This window comes from Sinohyriopsis cumingii, chromosome 11, assembly GCF_028554795.1.
Source record: "Sinohyriopsis cumingii isolate HCF-2022 chromosome 11, ASM2855479v2, whole genome shotgun sequence".
Lineage (NCBI taxonomy): Eukaryota > Metazoa > Mollusca > Bivalvia > Unionida > Unionidae > Sinohyriopsis > Sinohyriopsis cumingii.
The window spans coordinates 107516933-107536721 of NC_142971.1; the positions used below are offsets into that span (position 1 = coordinate 107516933).

At 36.5% G+C, this 19789-nt stretch overlaps 1 protein-coding gene and 1 long non-coding RNA gene across 2 annotated transcripts in view; one reads left to right on the forward strand and one right to left on the reverse strand.

Annotated features, from left to right (window-relative positions):
• The window catches only part of LOC149789243 (haloacid dehalogenase-like hydrolase domain-containing 5), a 29711-nt gene extending 11627 nt beyond the window's left edge, over positions 1 to 18084 (forward strand). Inside the window, exons 2-8 of the mRNA XM_089975417.1 lie at positions 10835 to 10899; positions 12163 to 12357; positions 13320 to 13432; positions 13885 to 14021; positions 14622 to 14845; positions 15161 to 15303; positions 15646 to 18084. Of these exons, the coding sequence (XP_089831543.1) occupies positions 10835 to 10899; positions 12163 to 12357; positions 13320 to 13432; positions 13885 to 14021; positions 14622 to 14845; positions 15161 to 15303; positions 15646 to 16009 (1241 nt within the window). The 3' untranslated portion in view covers positions 16010 to 18084. The remainder of the gene's footprint in view (positions 1 to 10834; positions 10900 to 12162; positions 12358 to 13319; positions 13433 to 13884; positions 14022 to 14621; positions 14846 to 15160; positions 15304 to 15645) is intronic.
• Positions 3169 to 5379, reverse strand: LOC149789244 (uncharacterized). Its single transcript, XR_016424476.1, has 2 exons — positions 4277 to 5379; positions 3169 to 3688 (listed from the first exon to the last, which is right to left on the reverse strand). It is a non-coding gene; the product is annotated as an uncharacterized LOC149789244 (long non-coding RNA).
• Positions 18085 to 19789: the final 1705 nt, after the last annotated feature.

Genomic DNA, 19789 nt, shown 5'->3' on the forward strand with positions numbered 1-19789 from the left:
TAGTGTCCAAGAAGCCGATGTCAAATTGCACAGTAACCGATTTACTAACGTGTTTACCGTGTTCAAGATCTCTTGGAATAGCTTGTAGTCTTTAATATTGTATACGTTTTTCAGCTATTTTTTTAAAAAGATGTAATCGGAATCAAGTTCATGTTTTTAAATGCGATCTCTTTTCTGTTATATCGTGATTTATTGCATTTTCAACTTTTAAACGATTTCTTATATCCTTTCCCTTTCATCAGGACAGACCTTTTTACATTTCATCTGGGTTTTTTTTAACAAGTATTTTCAGCTTCGAATAGGTCATCTAGTTATATACATCCGTTTCACCTAAAATTACTGCATACTTTATAATATTTCCTCGGCAGAATTAGGAACGGTAACATTCTCAGAAACTCTTTTGTATTCTGAAATTATGTTTCATCTATATTTAATTTGCTAATATAGGGATGACGCTAGCTCTTTCATAATCTGCTCCCCTCTATCCATGTAATTATACTAAGCGCCAATTATTTTAAACAGATAAAAAGCATCGAGTACTATTTACAAATGATATGGAGCCGCAGTCGCTCAGAAGTCAGCATGCCGGACTCATAATCAGTTGGCTGCTGGTTCGAATCCTGCCCAGATCACCCAGGCCGTTGGTTTGGTGAGTCACTGGCTAATGCTCTTTACTTCCATTGCTCTAAATAGTCTTTAAGTGCTGGTATACAATTAGCGCCAGTTGATCCAAACTAGCAACTACCAATCACCTCCTGGGTGTAGATTAAAATTCGGGCTCTAAATTTGTGCACATTATGAAAATTACCACTCTCATATCCCAAGTTTCTGTCTTTGAATATCATAGTGTACAAAGTTGCGTATGATGTTATAAACGCTTTCACGCTCGGTCGGTAAAACGTAAATCCCATGTTTTTTCTGAGAAAATGTGACTACGCGATGAAAGTCAAGATTTCACTCATACATGCTGCGCTGTATGTACTGCGAAATATATAGTACAACCTCTTTATTCTGACTCTACGGGTGATAATAATGATTTGATATAACATGATTTTTGATAAACAAATCTGAGTTATATCAAATGGGGGGGGGGCTTCGTCTGGATAAACCGATAACACCAACTAGTAGTGTTCTGATAAATGAGGCTATACTGTGTTTATAGACTGGCCTGTATTACACAGTTGTGTTTTGAAGTTGTGCATGTTTACAATGAACAAGTGCCAAGGCGTAAGTTAGAAAACTCGTAAAGCGGATTTGTACTACTTACAAGAAAACCTCCGTAACCTGTGAGTCTGCGTATTTTTCTTCCGGTAATATGTACGTCAATCAGTAATTTGTGCATTTGAGTTTGTAAAGTTTCGGAATTTTTTTGCGCTCGATTCGCTTAAGCGCGTGACCTTTCTATAATATTTGGTACCCCTCGTTTTTGTATGCTCTACTGGTCATCGACTAGAATATGAGGTTACTTTTTCTCTGGAAGTGAATTTCACGCGTGCGATCGCGAGAGACATTGGGATTTTAACTGTTAAATTGTGTCATAGCGACATGAAGCTGTGACGCCATTGCAATGATCGCGGATTATCCTGCCATGTTTAATGACAGCAGCATAGTCAGTGGCCAGATGACACACTGAATCTGAATGGTACGTTTAGCACAAGAAAAACGTGAGCTATAAGCCTAACGTGCTGCTCCATGCACAGGGGCGCCCGCAGAATTATTTTCGTGGTGGTGGGGTGACAAACATGTAGTGGTCAGCTACTTAAGTTTTACTGATGTAGGCGAACACATCTTTAGAGTTGAAATGGGAGGGCCAAGTGCCCCTGCAGCCTATGTGGATTTAGCCGCAATTTAACGGTGTCACCAATGACACGCTGGCGCAAAGTTATTTAGGGACCACTATGCTACCCTGCCGCCTCTTAAACTGGCATTTTATTATTCTTAGCATCTATTTATGCAATATTTATAGATTCGTGGTCATAACAACAATAATGATGATGCATGTTTCCATAATTGCGAAAATCGTGGAAAACTGCTTATGGAAAACTACGTGTAATGGGAAACTACATGTAATACATTTATTAAATGGTTCTAAAAGTTTAATACACTTGTTTCTCTGAAAAATTATGTAAATGTTTATTAACTAATATATAACTATTTTTTTTTCCTTTTAACAAATTGTACAGATTTCATTCATTGTAATCGATTACTTAATTTGGCAATATTCAAATCTGTAAAGAAAGAAAGAAAAAAGAAAGAGAAAACATTAAATTTTAAAGAGCGATACTGATGATTATTTTCTCTGCTTCCAAAAGAAAACATGATGTGAGCAGACACAAGAAAATCGGAACCCCACTCCCTAGCTCCCGCCACAGGAAATGATCGGTCGCTAATATTAGTCTAACAAGCACCTGCGTATTCATGTTTCAGTCTTTTCTATAAATATCATTAAGTCGGTCACCTAATCTCGTTTCGGGAAGGGATTTTCCGGCGATCAGCTGTTCAAGAAGTACACAGCACCACAGCTACACGCATAGTTATCGTGATGATAGTGTGATTGTAACCTTCGTGCAAATATCTGCTAAATTCTTATTGATGTCAGATGGAAGTCAAGGTTTATTTGATTACTCTGTATCGTTGTGTACAAAGGAACACGGTTAAAGGGTACTCGACGAACTGGTTCGTGGACTCGTCTTATCTTTTTTTTTTATATATAAAAATCTAACTAAGAGACTGGTGTTTTGTAATATGACTGAAATTAATTCATATTTTAAAATACCTAGATGTTCGTGCCCCATGGATACAGAACTGAACCAGATTCGTCGAGTATAATAATTGGTTTATAAACCAACTCTGAGATATTTACTGACAACAGAATTTGTAACCCGACCCAATGAGCCGAAAATATAATGGTCGCACCCCCACCCCCCTCACGATTTCATCTCTTAACCTGTTTTTGGCCTTCACCTGTACAATTTAATAGCTGTGTGACGAAGTATACGGTTGGGGTGAGGTGGTGCTCCCAATATTTTATTTAAACTATTATAGAAGTCCCACTCAAACTCTATTTTGTTGGAAGTTAAATTTAGTATAAGATAGATGCAAAGCTCCGAGCCCCCAGTCAGCAATACCGACGATTGGATGGTTAAATATACAAAAAAAGGGTTGAAGTTCAATAAATAACAATTTAATAACAATTCAGTAATCAAATGACTCAAATTTCCAATTACACTCCTTCCGCTCGAAACTTTAAATAAGCCAATTGCATCGCTTGATTAGCAGTGAGGCTGATTTCCACCTGTCCTTGTATTTCTACTCATGCTGTATCCTTTCTCTCTCCTATTTCTCCCAATTCCTTCTTCTCTTCCTCCCCGACCTTTCTCCAGATTCATTTTCCTCCTCCTCCTCGACGTTCTATAGACTCCTTCTCCTCCTCCTCCACTTTCTCCCCCACGACTACACTTAAGTCGACTTCGACTGTCTCGGCTACAGTCTCAATTCCGTCTCCAACTCTTGAAGACTTGGAACCCAGAAGTTCCAGAAGTTCCCTGCTCCCTAGAAAGCTTCTTGTGATAACACAAGGACGGTACAATCTTTTTCCTTAGCCCTCTCATCTCACACTGCACACAGCCTATCATCAGATAACGGCTACTAAATTTCTTCGGTCACGCGTTCGTTCACATCGAGATACCTACACGTTCAAGTATGGTAAAACAAACGTCATAATACAGCAAGGTATCAATTACTTCTTATACATGCATCAATAAATTCCGACACATCAGTACATATTCCTAGTCCCGTTGTATTAAACAATATCACAATACTCAGACGCATTTTTTAACGTTACAACTCATACAAAGTACGCAAATATTAAAATATCCATACTCTGATATATGCATGCGTCCGTAGTAACTAATCTTATATACTTCAACCATTTTCCAGATTCACAATTCAAGCATGTGTAAATTCTGACATAATACATTAATAAATGCACTGGTTTACTTCGAAATAACCTAATAGCGGATTACAAAATTAATTCTGACCACAAGCTAACATTCTACTTATTAAACGATCCTAGTAATTAAGTGCACATACTACAAATAATTACTATTATGATGTCGTAATGTTCTGCAAAAAATGGAGCAAATAACTTGATGACCTTTTCGAAACTTTGTCTTTCCTTAGAATCTACCTCTAAGTTCTGCTGCCAGATTACAAGTGTCTTCTACTCAAGTAAAGCCTATTGATCTACAATCTTTTCAGGCGAATACTGACTTACCCTTGCGATTTCGGAAGGTATAATTTAGGTCAACTCAAGTTTCCGGTCTCTGGCTGTTCAGGGTAACCTCATGTAAGAGTTCAGCACTAATGTTTCAAACGTAAGGCCGCGGTAATATTTCCAAGGTAGATTTTAGCTTATACATTACTTTATAGTTGGGGCTTAGCAAACGTGAAAAGCTGACAACTACATGCTTGTCCCCCGACCCCAATAATTCTGCGAGCGTCCATAGCAAATATGACCATAAAATGTGTTTATTAAACAAAACTGACAACAACGTGTTTATTCTTAGTAGTTTATCTCACGTACACGACTTTTAAACACTATGCTCTGTGCTGACATATAATATCAAGTAAATTCTACTAGTCGTGTAGTCTGTGTAATTTCACAAATGTAGTCATTCTCAGGCTGTATTGTATTATTTAGCAAACAGGAAATGTCATTTAGCGTAGCTCTGACATTTTCAGTGGCCAGCTACCGCATTTTATCAACGAGACTTACATAGAATACATCGTACACATAATTAATGAAAATAATTTGCAAGTTTGTAATCATTCTGATGGACTTAAAATACATGCACATCATTCACACAAAATTAGCAGAAAGTTACTGTATTCTTTTCAGCGCAAGGTCAGTATAAAAAAAATGTCAATGCACATTTGTCCTCAAACAAATCGGTTTTTAACCCCCAAAGTAGAGCAATTACAACATTTTGGTACATTATAAACAAGAATAAATAACACGACAAACAAATTTGAAAATGCAGTTTTGATTGTAAATTAAATGAAGTATCACAAAGTTGTTTTGTTCAATTTCGTGTTTTTATTTGAGGTTTTCCTGCCTGTAAAAGTCTTATTTACTCGAAGCATTGTACTCGGCTGTACTCTACACGATAAATTGAACTTTTTAACCGGCACTCGGATGTGCGGTATGCAACTTGTACTGCTTGTATGGGTATTTGCTATAGTGTACGAATGATCGGGCATTTGCTATAGTGTACGAATAATCGGGCATTTGCTATAGTGTACGAATGATCAGACATTTGCTATAGTGTACGAATGGTCAGGCATTTGCTATAGTGTACGAATGATCAGGTATTTGCTATAGTGTACGAATTATTGGACATTTGCTATAGTGTACAAATGATTGGACATTTGCTATAGTGTACGAATGATTGGTCATCTGCTATAGTGTACGAATTATTGGACTCTATAACAGTCTTGAGATCTGTTCCTGTAAAAAAAAAGTTTTATGTTGCTCCTTATCTTTTTTTTTTAACAAGTCACAATTACGTTAAGGTCCTTTAAAATTTTTGTTTATTCTTATCAATCACTTTTGGTATTTCAGTTTCTTGAATTTTTATATTTTTAACAAGTAGAAAATGTTGCAGTATAATATTATTATTGTTTTATTGTCCGGTAATATAAAATCTGTGTCAGTATCACAGACTGATAGTCATCCTTATCCTGGGTACGGCAAGCTGCTGGTAAGCTTCTGACTTACCAGCGTTTGCCGATCCGAGGCTCGAACACACGCGGACAGAGGTGAGATGTAAGTGATATGTAAATGCGCGTTCCTCGACCAATCGTGGCCTCGTATCGCAGATTGCGCTAGCAGGATTTGTTGGTGCAATTTGCTCGAGAGATTAGGGTCTAAGGTGTTAGATTGGAAAAATTATGCATTATTTATGGAATAGATTTGAAGGATGAGAGCAGTGGCGTACTAAGGGTAAATGGCGCCAGGAGCGACGATGATAGCCCAAAGAAATTTCGGCGCCAGACCTCTGGCACCCGGAGAAACCGACCCGTCCGCCCTTTTCCCCACATTGTACGCTACTGTATAAGAGAGATCAGCTGATGTATTTAGTCTGATAGAATCGTCAGAAATAAATGACAAACATTTCAAGAACAGGTTAGTCTGACTATGTTTTCCTGGATTATTTGTTTTATTATTTTATATAACACGGCTTGGAATGGTTCGCCTGCATTTCTCTGGCGCTTACTTTTATAACAGTTTCTCAATGCACGTAAGTTACACATCGATTAATATTGATCCAATTACTTTCGTTCATCTCTCCCGGACACTTGCTATGATGGCCGCTGACTCCAGAAAGAGAATCTCCAATTCATTTTTGTTCCGAAATGTATTCACCGTCGCATGCCGACGTTCACTCTAAACATTGTTATATCAAATGCCTGAATTTAAAAAAAAAAAAAGCAAAACAACAATAATCAAACAGGCATGAATTCGAAACGACGTAGAAGCTATCGGTTACTTCATTAAAATGAAGAGGATAACAAACGAACTGTCTATAAAGTTTTGTTAACAGTTACGAATCGATGTCACGAGAATAATTCTTGCATTATCTTCTGTTGAAGATTGTATACACACGATAACCCACCGACAATCTGTATGGCTGCCGTCATTCAAAAGACTTCACACAAAAAAAACTGACAGATTTCACCAAACTTTACAGCATCCTTGCGTTGAATCTTACGCTCACAATGTACAGCTGTGGATAAAATAACAAAACACGTTTGACCAGAACCAAAACGTACAAATTGTTACTTTAATAAGGTATGTCTTGTTGAAGGAATAATTGTGTGATACAGTGTCCACAAAACTGTCCATTACAATGTCCAACACAGTGTCCATTACAATGTCCAAAACAATGTCGATTACAGTATCCATTACACAGTCCATTATAATTCCAGTACAGTATCCATTACACAGTCCATTACAATGTCCAATAAAGTGTCGATTACAATGTCCATTACAATGTCGATTACAGTATCCATTACACAGGCCATTATAATGTCCAATACAGTGTCCATTACAATGTCCAATACAAGGTCGATTACAGTATCCATTACACAGTTCATTATAATGTCAAATACAGTGTCCATTACAATGTTGATTACAATGTCCATTACACTGTACATTACAATGTCCAATACAGTGTCCATTACAATGTCCATTACAGTATCAGTTACACTGTCCATTACAATGTCCAATACAGTGTTCATTAAACTATCCATTACAATGTCCATTACACTGTCCAATACAGTGTTCATTACACTGTCCATTACAATGTCCGATACAGTATTCTTTACACTGTCCATTACAATGTCAAATACGGTGCCCATTATACTGTCCATTACAATGTCCAATACACTTTTCATTACAATATCCAATACAGTGTCCAATACACTGCCATTACGATGTCTATTACAGTGATCTTTACACTGTCCATTACAATGTCCATTACTCTGTCCATTACAGTGCTCAGTACAATGTCCAATACGACCAGTCTTTCTATCAAATACAAGTTTAGCATTCTAAACACTATCATTTTGTCTAAGACACAAAGAAATGCTACATAAAAAAATCGTCCATTCCGAGAAGTAAATAAACAATGATTTTGTCCTTATCAAGGTAACAAATTATTGTACATGGAAACGTATACAGAGCAATGATCGAGATATTTTCTTTTTTTACAATTACCTAAGAGGCAGGGGTCCTGCGATGCTATGGATAATAAAGCATACACCAATACAAACTTTTGTTTTATAACTATCCGCGACGATACCCTGGAGAGGTGGTTTCAAAGTATATGGGAAGAAGACTCGGGTAGAATCCATTTTACTGGGTTCGATTTGGCCTATACTATCAAAATAAAAGAACAAATGATTGGATGTCATAAGTTTTTCTTAAATGATCTAATTCTGTCTCAAAATTAAGCATAAATTGGTATCACATTAGAAAAAGTGTTTAATGATATTTTTTATTGCGCCAGTTCAGCTTCATATGAATCTAATAATCACAAGTATTTTCCTGTGTCACTTTTATTTGATGATTCCAAATGGAGATTAAATTAATAAGTTAGCCATTTGCAATGATTATAATGTAAAGAGCCATTAAACCCAGACGAAGACTATTTAGCTTACTTTTGGCCTGTGTATTTACGTAACTACATTTCTCGCCATGTCTTCATGTATCCAGTTAAAGGTTTCTGTTCGTATATCTTATTTACATTTACGCCAGTGGCTTTTTTGGCTTTACAAGAAACTTTATTTTTTTTAAATTTTTGTTGTCGTTGTTTTGTTTTTTGTCTTGGTTTTTGGTATGTGTGTGTGTGTGTGTGTGTGTGTGTGTGAGAGAGAGAGAGAGAGAGAGAGAGAGAGAGAGAACCATTGATAATTTGGACATGACATCCTCCCTGACATTCAATCAATCAAGCACAGCTCTCTGACTCATTCGACTCAGTTTGTATGATTTTAGACTTTGTCTTTTAAAGCGAAGAAAATCCTTATAGCCTGCTATTTTTTTATTTAAACTAAATATTTAAAACCAATACGACGTTGAAATGTATTCCAAAGATTTTCCAAGACTCATCTTCGGAAATTCTATGATGACGAAATTAAACGCTTGTAAGGCTAGATGAAGAATAAGACTTGAGTAAAAAAGCAAAACACGTTTTCCACAACGGAACCTTGAGTCCAGCGCGCATGTTGAAATTATCAATGATTATTAATATTTTTGATCGCCTTTTTCAGTAAATTCGATTTAATTCTCTTTCCTAAAAATATACTTTTGCGACAGTTTACTCATTTTCCTGTCAGTAAAAATGTGTCAAGCCGTACACATTAAAGTTTTCAAGGATTTTCCAATCGCTCATGTTTTGACCCCCAACTGGGGCAATTTGAAGAATTTACGTTGTTCTCGACGCGATTCCACTTAGACCTTCGCATCTGCAAGACATCAACGTCAGGCTAATTGGGAGATAGATTACATAGCCTACTTGAACTCCTCACCACTGATGTTGACCTAGAAACAGTGTTATCTGTAAAGAAAAGATGCTGGCGGTGGTGTCATAGACATGTTATAAACTTCTAATAATATTACACGTTATACAGGAGCTCTTAACATTAATAGCAATGTCCCTCTCATCGTACATACATGATCACAAAACTGTAACAAAGGAGGACACTTAGCTCCCTTCTAAAGCGACCTATGTAAAACCAACGCGGAGAATGGTTTGACAGTCATTAAAGATGTGATAGTAAGCCAGATTTCAGATAAGCATACAAAGTGGAATGCTAAACATCGGTTGTGTGTGTGTCTTTGACAGTATGAAACATAGATCAAAGACACACACACACACCAGCTGAGATAAATACCTGCTGCTTTAGTGGCTTTTGTTGCGCCGCATCATTTTTTTTACATAAAACACTGCTACAGAATTTGTGACAACAAAACTTGCTTAGAGTGAACGTATTTTTCAAGATTGCTGTGTTTAATGGCTGAAGCTGGAAGACGATAGCAATGGTAGTACTGTGAAATTTAGTTATGCAGTGAAACTGATCTCTCTGTCTCTCTCATAGACGAGGAGTCTAAAGCGCTCGCCTATACCGATCACTGTCATTTCAACTCTGTGTGGGTTCGATTCCTGGGTTCGGTCTATTTTGGTTATGTGAGAAAGCTTGCCGATAACTTCTAGATGGTCGGTGCTATTATTGGGTTTTCCCTCCACCAGTTAATATTGTCCGCCTTGTATAGTATATGGTGTGCTAAACACTGGCGTTGACCCCAACACAACAACAATTCTTTCTTTCTTCCTCTCTCAAGGATCTACTAAGAGGAAGTAGTAGTACTCGACCAAGAGACATTGCTCGTGAAAACAGAGATTTCAAGCCGGTAAAAGATTGACGTAAAAAAAATTAAATTAATACGTCTGTTCAACTTGTACTAGTGCCTTGCAAAGGCATCAACTGTAAACAAGCTTGGAATTTGTGCAACGTTATTGTTATAAAACATGCTCAGTGAACTCGCACTTAAGAAGCAGGTATGATATAAATAACTAAAAACAGTTCATTCCAGATTTTTCCAGTAATTACAGTTGTTGCTTTTCCGATCTTCTCTTTGTTGTCTACTCAGTGTCAGCTTTGTTAACTGGTCTGTACGAGAAACTACATACGTCATAATCAGCTGACTTAGCAATATCTACACGCTGAACGGAATAATTTTCTGAAGTAAACTCGAGGTCAATGATAGCACACCACCGACTTAACCGAAAATGCATGCTCTGAAAAAGTGTTAATTATGCAGACAGGTGGTGTCACCGCGTTTATCACCAATCGGAAGGCAGCTCTATTTATTCACAAAGTCAGTAAACAGAAAGAAGAAGAAAAAAAAAAACTCGATGCAGAAGAGTATAAATAGGAATGAACATCAGGTTTCCGGTATATACAGCTTATAGCTACTGCAAAGTGAAGAGAAGATTAAACAACACTTTTAACAGGATTTACAGTTTTCCAGAATGCGTGATCTTGCACAAGCGACTACTTACAGAAGCGATGATGGCCATTCAACTGGTTGGTCATAAAAATATTTAATAATTAGTTATAAAGTATAGCAATTTCTTAGTGAATTTCGGCAAATTACGACTATTTATTGTAATTTATTTCCGTTTCCGTCGAGTAAATATCTGGTGTACTTTAATTTTAATTTCAATTTTAATTACAAAACTTATGTTTGGTACTTTTTCTTCTTTTACAGACACGTCGGATGGTAATGGCGATATTTCAATGAGAGCTCACGATCAACCACCGCCAAATAATGAGGTAAGAGAAATTAATTTTAAATAGAGATTGTTTGCGAACGTCAGTTTAAAGGTGAATAAACACCCAGCGTTTTTTAAAATAAAAATTATCACAGTAAGTACGGGAAATGTACAGGTTTGCCAGGAATTAAATCGAAACATGTTTCTTTCTGTGACAGACGCAGTAACTCTCGTTTATTATTTAGTGTACATGGCCGGATCAGGTCATGTGCGCTGGGGGGGGGGGGGGGGATGGGGGTTTCCAAAAATTCAGAAGAGTCCCGACTTGACTCTAAGGGGCACAAAAGTAAAAGTTTGTGTGTCTGTTAACCCAATGTTTATAATACCCAATTGACGTGCACAAGAATAGAACGATGATCAAATGTAAAGTGTGTGTGTGTGTGTGTGTGCATAATACCCAATAAACGTGCGCAAGAATTAAACAGATGGTCAAATTTTAAGTGACTACTCTGTGTGTGTGTGTGTGTGTGTGTGTGTGTGTGTGTGTGTGTACGTTACACCCTTCTCCCCGATCCAGTCCAGTTGTAACACCACTTTTTATTGTTTGTTTCTAGTTGTAAATTCACCTATTTACTAGGAGTCCTAAATGTTCTTGGAGTTTGTATTTAGTGTTTGCTTTGTGATTGTAAGTTGTTTATATTCCTGGCGAAGACCTTGGTCAGCTGGAAACTTTGGGAAACAGTTTTGAAATTTGCATAAATTTTGTGCCAATCACAAGCTTACTTAACTGTCGGGTTGCTGATTGCTAACAAGTAGAAGTAATATACCAGTGTAAATAAATGACGTGATTGATCGGAGTGAAGCGAGTACTTACGCCAGAATTAATATGTAGCAAACTGTTATTGGGTACAAAAACCAGTGTTTACCATACGTCACTTCCGTGTAACAAAGCGCAGAGAACACAGTTTAACAGTAAGTGTTGTTGTGGCGTGCTTTATGCATCTAAACTAAATAATTTTGAAAGTGTGGATTTGTACAAGCCAAATAAATAAATAAATAAACAAATAGCATTCTGAAGTAAATAGCTACAGAGTATTGTATTATGGCTTCTTCGCTAGCCAAGGGTCGATCCTAGGTGGAATAAGTATATCGAGGAATTATGGGCAAGAAGATATGTACCATTATTAGCCTCTGTGAAATTAAAACCTGAAAAACATCAGCTTATTTTTATTTTATCTAATAGCACGTGTTTTGTTTTTTCTTTTGTCGAAATCAAACAGCGAAAATAAATAAACTGAGAATGTTTTTAAAAATTATTTTTCAGCCTGACTTCGGCATATTGTTTGATGTGGACGGTGTACTGGCTCGGGGAAGCACGCCCCTGACCGCAGCCGTACAGGCTGCGCGTCTACTCCAGGATTCGCAGGGAAACCTCAAAGTCCCCGTGGCCTTTGTAACGAATGCCTGTAACAGAAGCAACGACAAAGCCAAACAGATTGCAGACTGGCTGAAACTACAGGTTTGTCATCCTACTATCCTATTTGGGGGACTACTGTAGCTATTGTGTATACTTACAAGGTCACGAGTATACATCCTATAAGCCCATGCTTATGTCTAGACTCAATTACACCAGTATATATATATATATATATATATATATATATATATATATATATATATATATATATATATATATATATATATTCGATGCTTGTGTGTATATAGCAAGACACCCGTGTATAGCCTATATGCCCATGCTTGTGTGTACAAATACCAGAATATACCATATAAGCTAATGTGTATGCACATACAAAGACACAAGTACACATCATATGACAAGTCCATGCTTGGTGAGAAGCCCACGACCGTAATTGTAGAAAATTATGGCATAAATTGACTTTACATATCTTTGATACTAAGTCCATCTACTATTGACAAATTTATTAGGTTGGCCTCCTGGAATTATGATAGGTGAATGTTTGGTATGGTCTTTAATGACACAGTAACACAAAGAGGTTATTTAGTACCAAGGCACCATGGTAGCTGACGCTAGCTGATCAGTTGAAAGAATTCGAACCCACACCCTTTCAGTCGCGAGGGGAAAGGGCTATGATGGGTGGGTGGCTAACAACTGACTACTAGTGAGCAACTGTTGCCGCGGAAGACATGCGAGACACGAGACCTTTTGTGCAGGTCATAGCCCGTAGAGGAACATGATGGGTGGGTGAGATACTATATGAACACAGATACATATGGAAATACATACTAGAACAGTTCTTACCTATGATATGCGTTTCTGAACTACTTTCCTAATGCCTTGGAACAAAGATGACATATAAACAATATTGAATTTGTGTAGCTGAATCTTTTTTTCATGTAATGTTCTAAATATAATGTTCTTACATAATTGTATTTGGTTTGGTGCAGAATATATGTTCGGTGTCCCTAAACAAGTATTAAGAAATTTGCACTTTGTTCCAGGTGACGCCAGATATGGTCATTCACGCCCCTACCCCAGCCAGGATGCTCAAAGAATACCACGACAAACATGTTCTTGTTATCGGCCAGGAGCACAGGAAAGAAATTGCAGAAGAGTATCCTTTTTCAGGAGAAGTATAAGGAATAAATTGCTCTATTCCAGCAAAATGATCAAGCCCCATCCATCAGTTTTACGTTCGCTACAAAGTATATGTACACGCACAATATATATATATATATATATATATATATATATATATATATATATATATATATATATATATATATATGTATTGACGGGCGAGCAAAAGTATATATGGAGATGAGCATGCATGTAAATGGTCAATTATTGGCTGGATTGACAGACATACCGAGTCTGTTGACTGACTAGCATACATGTAAATGGTATATTATTGGTCAGATTGACAGACATATCGAGTCCATTGACTGACTAGCGTGGGATCGCCTATGCTGCTCAAAGCTAGGGACTGATTGTACGAGAGTTTTATAGAACTAAAACAGAATTTCATTTGCTTTGAAAAATTTTATTCCTTGACCCCACCCTTAGCCTTGGCTTCGTGAACACGTGCACCATTGAGGACGTACAGGAAGCATATCCTCTACTAGACATGGTTGACCATGAAAACAGAAGCGTCGTCGCAAAGGGTACCTTCCTTGACGACCCAAATTTTCCAAGAATTGAAGGTAAGGATTTGAGGATGTTTGGGGGGATGGGGGCCTCCAGTGAAGACATTAAGAAAGATAATCATTGTACTTATATAATTTGATCCAGATATCCTCCCGTTTATCCCGTGTATTTTGTCCATATGACTGAAAGTGAGAATAGCAGAAACTATACATTGTAATTAATTCTATTTCGAGAGGAGTATCTTGATTATATTATTCCAAGTTTAAACCGGTAAACATCTGTAATCAATTGCCGTATAACAAAGAAAAAAATCATTAGTTTATTAAATTTGCCTAAATATTTACCAATGCCTTGGGCATAATATAATGTAGGTTTTGTTATAAATATTTAAAGAATATGAATCCATATGTTTGATTGAAATGCTGTTTTGTTGCAAAAATAGTTATAAACTTCAAAGTTTGGATATAACATTGCACCTTAAAAAGTACTGTTGGTTGGAAGTCTTTAAATCCATTATGTAGGTGCAGTTAAGTGGTCTCTTGATACGGTCAGTTCATAGACCATGTTTAATCTGTGTCACGTTGTGAAATTCATGTTTTAAAACGTACAATCGTATTTACTGGTGAAAATTCATTTTTTCCTTTATTGTTCCACAGCAATCCTCCTGATTGGAGAGCCTGTACTATGGGAAACTCACCTTCAGCTGCTGATTGACCTTCTCCTGACCGAGGGAAAACCCAGCAACCCCCCAGAGTCCTTGTCAAAAGTCAAGCAGCTCCCGGTCATCGCGTGCAACATGGACCTCGTCTTCATGCACCAGGCCTGCATGCCGCGCTTTGGGCACGGCGCCTTCCTTGTATGTTTGGAGGCACTTTATAAGGTAGGTTATTATAGCATCATCTATAAACTGTAACAAGTTTATAGTTAAAGAAGGATTGATCTGTTTTGTTTTTTTACTTAGCAGATAAAACTAAATTAAGTGAATCAAATGGAGTCAAATCACATATAATTAAACTTCATCTTAAATAATAAAGCCTTTATATATATATATATATATATATATATATATATATATATATATATATATATATATATATATATATATATATATATATATTCAATCCATGCATGTAGAATAGACTGTTAACTTCTTATTTGCATTGTCAGTGACACCGTGAAACCTGTTTTCTTCCAGAAAATTACCGGAAAGGAAATGGAATACACAGCTCTTATAGGAAAGCCGTGTGAAATCACGTACCGATATGCTGAGCACGTGATCAATGATGTAGCCAAGAGGATTGGCATTACGCGAACAATCCAGAAACTATATTTTATCGGGTAAGCAAAGGGGTGAACAAAAAAACCTAAACAACCAAACAAGACTTTAACAGACATTTCAACTACTTTGCCTTCCAAATTATATTGTATTCTCTTCCAGTATTTTCTTTGCAAATTTATAGCTTTAACAAAGAAATTGCCAAAGAAAAACTTTCCCGATTCTTCGAAATTGTGATGTCATTTGTTAGATTTATAAAAAAAAAATTATTCTTTATCGATACATTTTGACCATCGTTTCATTATTTTTTATACTTTACTTGTAGCATATATAGACTTGTACAGCAAGCAAGTTTATTATCCATAAATTAGAAATATAATATGATGACATTTTTCCTTTTTCAGTGATAACCCTAATGTGGATATCGTAGGTGCAAATCTTTATGACCGGTATCTAAAGGAAATCTGGCAACACCGAGACAATGGCAACACTCCAGTAAGCTCACTTCCCTTAAGCAGATCTATCCCGGATGAATCTGATTTGTACGAGCAGACCGTGCGCTCCATGAAAAGTTTATTAGTAGGGACAGGGGTCTACAAACACGACACAGAGAAAACTGCAACTGACGATGATAGGGATGTGTATCACGGACATAGAGACATTGCAAACGAGCCAGAACTAACTACACCCTCCAGATTTGTCCCTGATGTACAGCACGGAATAAGGCACATTTTCGAAGTGGAGAATTATTGTCCTCTGAGCACTTGAAATTGCAGTTTGCAACAGATGGTTTATCTTTGTTATACATTTGCAGAGATGGATGATGACTAGAACGTTTGCTGTTTGGTTTTATCTTTGCAGTGTATGCAAAATGCAGCATCTATTTTGTAAATGCGAATCTCGTGCAGTCTTGGGACAGAGGCATCTTTTAGGTGCTGCAATGCAGGATCAAAAACAGGCAATAATGTACCCGTGATTGTACCAATAGACTGATTGGTGTAATGTTATTATATTGCAGCACAATTTTGTTGCGAGATAACCTAATATATGATTGTACATTGCAGGAGGAGAAAAAAGAGGAACACTATGATCTCGGACTATTTGATAATGGGGACTTTTTCTCATCATCACTAGTTAAAGTTCACTGCTTGGCCAGTGACTTTGTTTTTGAACGTTTTATATTAACACCGTAAACTTGTTTTAATTCATATGTAAAGTATTGTGTGATGAAGTTCGATGGATGCTGCTTGTGTATTTTTAGATACAACTATATCTAATATAAACAGCCAATTTTATTAGTGAAATAGATTTCAGTACAGGTGATATTTACATTGTACCCAGGTTTTTTAAGTACCAGTAAGTAGATATAATTCCTTGGGCAAAATTACTTAAACATTCCATGTTTGTCTTTGTGAACATGGATGAAGCTGTACACCAGTCCATAGATAAATCCTTGTCATATAATTCGGTTGAAACTAAAACAAAATCAACCGACGTAATAAATTTGGTTGTCCGCATGTTATGATTGGTACGTAATGCTTTTTGCAGGCGCACATAAAAATACCCTTTGATTTTCTCAAGCTGTGATAATTTATTTTACCAGTCCATAGATAAATGATTTTCATATAATTCGGTAGAAGCAAAAACAAAAGCAACCTACATAATAAATTTGGTTGTCCGCATGATTGGTACTTCATGTTTTTGATCCTGTCCTAAATCTTGATGCAGGTGCATATAAAAATACCCTATGATTTTCTCAAGCTGTGATAATTTATTTTGACGTAGTAGAGTAGTTGGACAATATAGTGTATGTGTACAGCCTTCACCAGAGTGCATTTATCAGCATGGAAAACTTGTATAGGTCATATGTATTTCAAATACGTATCTATATGATTGTTTGAAATGCAAAATGTCATAATATTGTGTTATTGTTTGACGTTGATGTTTCATTCAAATTTTGGAATATTAGTTATAGATCAGATTATTGTCACATTTCTATTCTGGAATTGATTTGACAAAAGAAATGTTCGTTCCACTTAAAAACTTTTTGATTACAGCAGGTTTGTAACATGAATGACATGATTGTAAAACTTGATCACTTCAAGGAATACAACGTGTAAACGAAATGGTTTTTTTTAAAAAAGAATCTGTTCCTTGCTTTGGGCAGTGTTAGAAGTCAGGGTTTATATTTGTTCAAGCTGAAGTGTATTATATACAACCGCTATTTATTGGTGTTTAAGCACTCGTGGTACTAATTACTTTGACAAATGGAACTAGTCTTTGAAATGGGTACAAATAAAATAGAGCTTATAAGGGTTTGGAGGGCCATGATTGGTGATAATAAAAAGGAAAATATTTAGTAAAAGGAACATTTTGAAAGCTTATCCTGTTTGTAAATAAAAATGGGAGAATATTTTAATGATGAAATTTCACTCCTTTTACCGACATGATTTTTGGAACACTCATTACTGGCAATTAAAACCCGGAGCTTCCTGTGCGTAATTGAAAATGCGTGTTCAGATACTTGTAGATCAAGTAAATGCCACACGACGTGTAGGTTTTTTTCTCTCCGTCAGAACATTGCATCAATGATGGGTCTATACTGAGAAATACAAGTCTGACCATAAGCGTTCAGAAATTTAATGTTATTGAATTTTTAATGTCATGGTGTTTTCATGGGTTTACTCCAGGAGTTGAATTAAGTACCGCAAGTCCTTAGAGCACATCATCAGTCAAGACATTTGTAATATTTAAATCATATTTTCATAAGTAAATATTATTATGAATAAATTATTTTTGTACATTTTCATCTGTTGAAACTGAATAAATTGAAGTTTATATTATGTATCATTTTTTAATGACGTATTGACTATCTTCTGTCTGCATCTATTATCCTTGTAGGTTCTTTTTCAACATACACGTGACACATGCATAAAACGACTGGCACATGTTCTTACTGAGGATAAGAATATAAAATTAACAAGCACTCAAAACACGCACGTACATAAGAAATCAAAAGCGCTCATAAAAGCAGCTTGATAGAGAGATAAAGCGGCATCATAAACAACTTAATTCCAGTGCATGGTCAATAACTCTTAATCTTACTCGAGAGACTGATATAGTAATGGAAGCAGTCGCTTAACACTTCCGTCCCTGGTCCTGGTATATTTGGCACATGCGCCATAACCGCTTAAAACACCGGAACTTGTGAAGTTTGGCCTGTAGGGTATACAATATTTGAATACACGTTTGATCTCATGCTCGAAACGTTTACATTAAATGCCCGCTTTAGCAATTAATTTTAACGATACAATTTACAGAATTATTCAAAGTTCAATTCTCTCCAACTAAACTAAATTTCGAAGATATTAACGGACGGTACTATGACTCGACAGTTTTAAATTTGGAAACGTCGGAAACCTAATTCATGATCGAAACAGCTGACATGTGCTAGGGTTGGGGTTCAGTCATCCATGGTCGGTACAAGCTGCACTGTCTAGGGTGATTAACAGCTACAGCCTAGTTTCTATCTTGTGCAGTAACACCCTAACCCACCCCCAACGAAAACAGTCTGGGGTGGTTCAAGTTGATACAAATATGTCTATTTTGTAGATGCCATTACGTAAAGATTTAACCGGGCTTCTTGGCTTCAACTTAGTAATGTTACTCCTCGTTTTTTTATTGGTTTTTTTTTATAGTCTGTGTGTATCCATGGAATATATTTTTCTATATTAAACAACTATCATATTTAATAGTAAAATCAGCCTTGCTCCTATATATAGCGACGAATCCGAGTTCGATGTCCTTTGTCCACGAGTTATGTCCCAAAGGTGCAAAACCATGGGATCTCGGCGCCATCGTTTAGTAGTTACACGACACTCGGGGATACTCTAACGTCATATCCTATCTATACAGTGTTATATACAGGAACCAGTCATTCAATTTTGTTTTTAAAACTTTTTTGCGGGGGTGGGGTGGGGTGGGGGAGAGAGTCCGGCCGTACAGTATAGCTCGAAAACAAAATCTTCCCCTGATGTGTAGAAAATTTTAATTATAATACATATGTTAGATGATAATGTTTTAGAATCATAATTCTCGTCTGAAAGAGAATTTCACCCCTCCCGAAACAACAATGACCTCTTACTTGCAAAACTCGATACTTTAGAACTAAACCATATACTGTACTAGATATTTTTTCATCATGTTTCAATAGTCTTCAGGCAAGGGCTTGGTTCATAAAATCAACAAATTGAAGAACCACCTCATGTGGTAGTTCGAGTTTCCTCTGACCCTTGCCATCCCATTTTTGATATTTGGATATTTATGTTGGGGTGTAGGGTCATGGTCCATTCCCAATCGAAAAGTTGGAATTCGCCTACACCATTTGGAACGTGATATCGACGATAAACACATTTCCAAAGTTGTTGTACATAGAATTTGTACATATATAGAAGTCACCTAATATTTGTAAATAGAATGCACACTTAATTCTCAACATATTTATTCTGAGAACAACGACCAGAACATGTCGGTATCGCAGCAGGGTGG